Source organism: Pempheris klunzingeri, chromosome 18 (genome assembly GCF_042242105.1).
Source record: "Pempheris klunzingeri isolate RE-2024b chromosome 18, fPemKlu1.hap1, whole genome shotgun sequence".
In the NCBI taxonomy this organism is placed as follows: Eukaryota; Metazoa; Chordata; class Actinopteri; order Acropomatiformes; family Pempheridae; genus Pempheris; species Pempheris klunzingeri.
Window position 1 is genome coordinate 22,274,453 of NC_092029.1, and position 5,830 is coordinate 22,280,282.

The following is a 5,830-nucleotide window of genomic DNA, read 5'->3' on the forward strand; positions in this document are numbered from 1 at the left end:
GACTGTCCACAGCTCGTCCCTCAGAAGAAGCAGCAACAAGTCACAGCTGGTCCTGGACCAGCCAGCTTCACTGGAGCAGAGGGAGGTCCAGTGAAGCCGGCTGGTCCTGGACCAGCCAGCTTCACTGGAGCAGAGGGAGGTCCAGTGAAGAGCAGGACGGGTCAACGTACTGAGTGACCTTCCTCCAGGAGGAGAGAGACAGACAGGCAGGGAGAGACAGACAGGCAGGGAGAGAGACAGACAGGGAGAGAGAGAGACAGACAGACAGACAGAGACAGGCAGAGAGAGAGACAGACAGGGAGAGAGTGAGACAGGCACACAGACAGGCAGAGAGAGACAGACAGGCAGGCAGGCAGGCAGAGAGAGAGACAGACAGACAAGCAGAGAGAGAGACAGGCACACAGACAGGCAGAGAGAGACAGACAGGCAGGCAGAGAGAGAGAGAGACAGACAAGCAGGGTGAGACAGACAAGCAGAGAGAGAGACAGGCACACAGACAGGTAGGGAGAGACAGACAGGCAGACAGACAGAGAGAGACAGACAAGCAGAGAGAGAGAGACAGACACAGACAGTCAGACAGACAGGTCCTGTCTCCTTCCCTCTGTCTCCGTCCTCCCAGCAGCCTCTCGGGCTCGGCCCTGACGTAGAGGTCAGGTGACTGGCGCTGCTCTGCCGGGACTCTTATAAGGCAGCTTTGACTTACTCCTCCAGTTCCCCTCCTGGTCCCACAGTGACTTCCAGCGGCGGCGGAGACAGTCCCTGCGGGCCCCTTCTCTCTGCTCCTCCCCAGGTAAGTTGTGCTGCTCTCTCCGCTCCTCACGGACTGTCTGAGGACTTTCTCCGTGCTGTGTCCCGTTAGACGCGCTCCGTGCGCTCCGACGCTCCAACACGCAGCGCAAACTCCTCCAAACTTTCCCAAGTTTCCTCCCCAGCGTGCAGACGCGCTCAGAGCCTCATTTCTCCGTTGTGCCTGTAACAGTCGGGGAGGTGAGAAGTGGAGTTTGTCCTGTGGGCTAAATGTTGGCTCCACTGATCAGAAGAGTCCTGAACAACTTTTTTTTTCCACCCGAAGCTTCGGGCTGCTGTGGAGCTGCTGTGGAGGGAAGCTGCTCTGTCTGTCTGGAGACGGTCACCCTCTCTCATAACTCACTCTGCAGTTTGCTGTAAAAGCTCCTCTGTGGAAACCCCAGTCCACGGTGGTCAGCAGGGTGTCTGCCCCCCCCCCCCCAGCATTGTGTTGGACTCTATTGTTCTGCTCTGTCTTGGTCATTGTCACCAGACAGACTCACTCATGTAGAAAGTGGCGGGATGTTCTCTGTCTAATAACCACTTGTACACTTGTTCCTCAGCTGCCCCCGTTTTTACAGTCCTGAGCGAGGCTTCCACAGAGGGGGTCATAGGATGTAGAGTATGTGGTTTATTCTAAGTGGGGGCACATGTTTTGTCCCATGTGGATTAGACTGGACGTTCCTACTTACCCACTTTAACCCCCTAATGAAGGCATGGCCGAGAACTACGATGTCATTATCTGTTGGAGGCCTCTCCTCCGTGGCTCAGAGGATCTGCTCCAACCTGTTAACAGCTCTGTTAGTCGTCCCCACGGGTGGAGAAGCGACCCTCTGTGGAGCCCCCAAACCTCCACGAGGCTCCTGATCAGATTTCAGAGCTCGTATGGAATGACTGAGAGAGTGAAGTCCACATTAAAACACGTTTACAATGTGTTCTTGGATGAAACAAAGTAAAAATGTCAGTGCTCTGCTAACCTTGCTGAGCGGTGACCTCTTAGAGACCCTCAGAAAGTCCCAGAGGACTCATGGGGCCCCTGTGAGGACCCCTGTGAGGACCCCTGTGAGGACCCCTGCTCTGGTGTTCCTGCTCAATCTAAGCGGCTCATTTAACCTCTGGCGTGTTGTTCGCTGTGTCTCATAGTTCACATGAAGGACCACCAGGCCAGAGCAGCTCAGCAGTATTCTTCTATTGTCACACAGCGTCCCCCGCAGACAGTGGCCGAGGGGGGCGCTAGTTTTCAGGGGGTGAGCGCTGCAGAGTAACTGTGACGGGACGGTGTTCTGTAGTTTACAGCAGGACAGCTGGTGTGTTGAAGAAGCTTTGGACTGAATCAGGACTAAAGGGACAACATACGTTTGTAACGGGCTGATGTTCCCAGAGAAAGTGTGTGTGTGTGTGTGTGTGTGTGTGTGTGTGTGTGAGCAGTGAGGAGAGGAGCCCCCACTCAGAGGTCTCACCCGGAGGATTTAGCTGCAGTGTCTGTTCAGCCACACATATTTAATTGGGAACACAATCAAGCAGCACACTGGCTTTCCTCCAGCAAACTCACCAGCTTGGCAAAGAAACAGCACCCAGTCGATCTTCTGCTGTTCTCTGGGGCCTTTCTGCTTTTGTGGTCTGCTGGTGATGGAGCTCTGTCCGCCCTCTTCCTCGGTCTTCCTGTCCTGAGGAGCGGGACTGAGGCTCCCAGCTGAGCTCAGAACGATAGAACAGGAGGGTGAAAGTTAACGACACATTTAGATAAAGCCCCTCTCACCTGACACAGTTTGGACCCTGCGGAGGGTCAGTGCAGGTACGATCCCCTCATGTGACTGAAATGGGTGGTTTTTTCCAGCAGCCCCGACCAGGTTGGTGACTGCACAGTTCACTTCACGTCACTGTGAGATGTTTAGCGCTGCACAAAGGATTTCAGCATTCCCAGTGACAGTACTTGGATTCTTAATCTTCCCTCCACGTCGTTTTTTAGTGGACGGCCAAACAAAGAACTGGGCCGTGACTTTATCATCCTGCTGGTGTGAAGAATTTAACGGGCTCTCTCAAGTCACTCTGAAGCTGTTTTTACTGCTGTTGAATACTTTAATTATTTCACGAGTGTCTTTACTTCCTGAGCCATGTTTGATATCTTGCCTGGACTGGAAGTGTCGCAGAAACGGACCGCAGTGTGTTCTGCCGTCTGTAATTGGATTAGCGTGTGTTTTGCGTCATGAACATGTAGTTTTGTCTCCTTCAATAATGATGCTCTTTAATCACATAATTCTGCCAAAATTCCACATGTCCAGAATGCTGCGGGTGTTAATCTTCCTTAAACAGCCAAACTACTGCTGTGGTGTCAGACTGTATCTGTGTGAGATGCCTTTAGCTGAGCCTTACTGTCACTTCAACATTGCCCTTTCTCTCACCAGCTAACGCTTCCTGAGAATGGGCGACTGGAGTGCTCTTGGTCGTCTGCTGGACAAGGTCCAGGCCTACTCTACTGCTGGGGGGAAGGTCTGGCTGTCGGTACTCTTCATATTCAGGATCCTGGTCCTGGGCACTGCGGTGGAATCAGCCTGGGGGGACGAGCAGTCGGCCTTCAAGTGTAACACCCAGCAGCCTGGTTGCGAGAACGTCTGCTATGACAAATCTTTCCCCATCTCCCACGTCCGCTTCTGGGTCCTCCAGATCATCTTCGTGTCAACGCCCACACTCCTCTACCTGGCTCATGTCTTCTACCTGAACAGGAAGGAGCAGAAGTTCAACAGGAAGGAGGAGGAGCTTAAAGCCGTGCAAAATGACGGGGGTGATGTTGACATCCCGCTGAAGAAAATTGAGATGAAAAAGCTGAAGTACGGCATTGAGGAGCACGGCAAAGTGAAGATGAAGGGGGCCCTGCTCAGAACCTACATAGTCAGCATTTTCTTCAAGTCTATGTTCGAGGTGGGCTTCCTGGTCATCCAGTGGTACATATATGGCTTCAGCCTGGCCGCTGTCTACACCTGTGAGCGGTCCCCGTGCCCGCACAGGGTAGACTGTTTCCTGTCCAGACCCACAGAGAAGACCGTCTTCATCATCTTCATGTTGGTGGTTTCCCTGGTGTCCCTGCTGCTCAACGTCATCGAGCTCTTCTATGTGTTTTTTAAGAGGATCAAAGATCGTGTGAAGGGCAAACAGCAGCCCACGCTCTACCCCAGTGGAGGCACTTTGAGCCCCACCCCCAAAGATCTGTCCACCGCCAAGTACGCTTACTATAACGGCTGTTCCTCCCCGACTGCCCCGCTCTCACCAATGTCCCCCCCAGGCTACAAACTGGCCACAGGGGAGCGGGGAACTGGCTCGTGCCGTAATTATAATAAGCAGGCCAATGAGCAGAACTGGGCCAACTACTCCACAGAGCAGAACCGGCTCGGCCAGAATGGGGGAGGAAGCACCATTTCAAACTCCCACGCACAAGCTTTTGACTTCCCCGACGATACTCACGAGCATAAGAAACTGTCCTCATCAGCGGGACATGAGCTGCAGCCGCTGGCGCTGATGGACGCCAGGCCCTGCAGCCGGGCCAGCAGCCGCATGAGCAGCCGGGCCAGGCCAGACGACCTGGACGTGTAAGTCCCGGGTCCTCCCCACACCTCTGCCCGGCTGACGGGAGGCGAGTCAGGAAACACTCAGTCACACGGGAGAGGGGGGGCTAACCTCAATCACTGTCTTCAGCATAGAGACTCTTAGTCAATCTAAGAGACATTAAAACTTGTTACGTAACACTGTCGAAGGTACAAGTTGCAAATATTTTTTTCAATGACTTTTACTTTTTTTAACATTTTAGTGGAGCTGAGTCAGGAATGGTGCAAGAATCTTAGAACCAGTTTCAGAACAGAGGACCACACTGGCCAGAGACACTGGTATGGCTTTATGGTTTTTAGGGCTTTTGAGATGTGACAGTCTGCTGACAGCTTTACAACAGGGGGCCTTCTTAGTTATTTTACCATCTGACCAGATAGAAAACAGCATTCTAGGCCAACTCTCTCATTTTTCTGTTGAGCAATGAGCAGTAAACTAAGTAATAAAAGGAGAAACGACCTCCCTCCCCATGTGTCCAGTCCCTAATGTGGCCAAATGATCTAAATCATGGTATTTGTAATAGGTAAGTTGAGGCTGAACACATCCAGAATGTCATTTCAGACTGCAGCGAGTAATCATACCTGCAACCACGCCACAGAAAGTCATACCTACCATCCCTGTGGTCGAGGTAACAGAACCATTTAAGTATGGAAGGTGAAAGGACTCCTCAGTGGTTAGAAAACCAACCCAGAGTTTGGTAGGAGATGATACAGAAACTCTGCTCGCAGCAGTAGCTCACAAGAGTCTTTACAAGCTGGACCCCAGCAGTCTCCTGCCGGGTCCACGTGAACCTCGGTCATGTTTGACCAGCGCTGCTGCTCTTCAGGTGAGGACAGCCCCCTGCTCTCATGTAAAGCTGTGCGATCGCTGCGTGGCCGCTCTGTTCTAAAGCTGTGTGTAGTTCATCATTCGTCACCATAATAACGGAGGAAAGGATGAAATCAGAAAATAAAGCCCAGGTTGTCATAAAGCAGAATTTTTTCTTCACTGAGACAGGCGAGGACACACACACACACACACACACACACACACACACACACACGCATGCACCACTTAAGAGTTTCAGACATGTTTGTATTGAAATAGTTTGATGGACTCATGGTCACACTTGCATTGAGTTGGCTTGTGTAATAAAGCTGAATTTATGTGTGAATCCACCTTATTAATACATTTTCTTCTGTTTTCACTTCCTTCATAACCATCTTTTTCCAGTTCACAACTAAAATCACGTCTAGTCTCTCAGTGACAGCAGACACAGGCGGCTGCATGTCAAGTATGAGCCGCTCATCCTTTGCATGTGACACACAGTAAGGGTTTGGGGAGGATGCTTCGTATCAGCTGTGGTGAATATTTATTGCTTGACATCTGTAGGACACTCACCACTAAGAGGAAGGATTGACTACTATCCAGAGTCTCTCACTCACAGAAAACATCACACATTAACTCC

General features: G+C 51.6%; 1 protein-coding gene across 1 annotated transcript; it reads left to right on the forward strand.

Moving 5' to 3' along the window:
- Positions 1-726: 726 nt before the first annotated feature.
- gja1b (gap junction protein alpha 1b) lies at positions 727-5,123 on the forward strand. The gene is made up of 2 exons (XM_070849264.1): positions 727-790; positions 3,192-5,123. Exon 2 carries the CDS (start codon positions 3,208-3,210, stop codon positions 4,372-4,374), a length of 1,167 nt encoding a protein of 388 aa, XP_070705365.1. The 5' UTR covers positions 727-790; positions 3,192-3,207; the 3' UTR covers positions 4,375-5,123.
- The last annotated feature ends 707 nt before the right edge of the window (positions 5,124-5,830 follow it).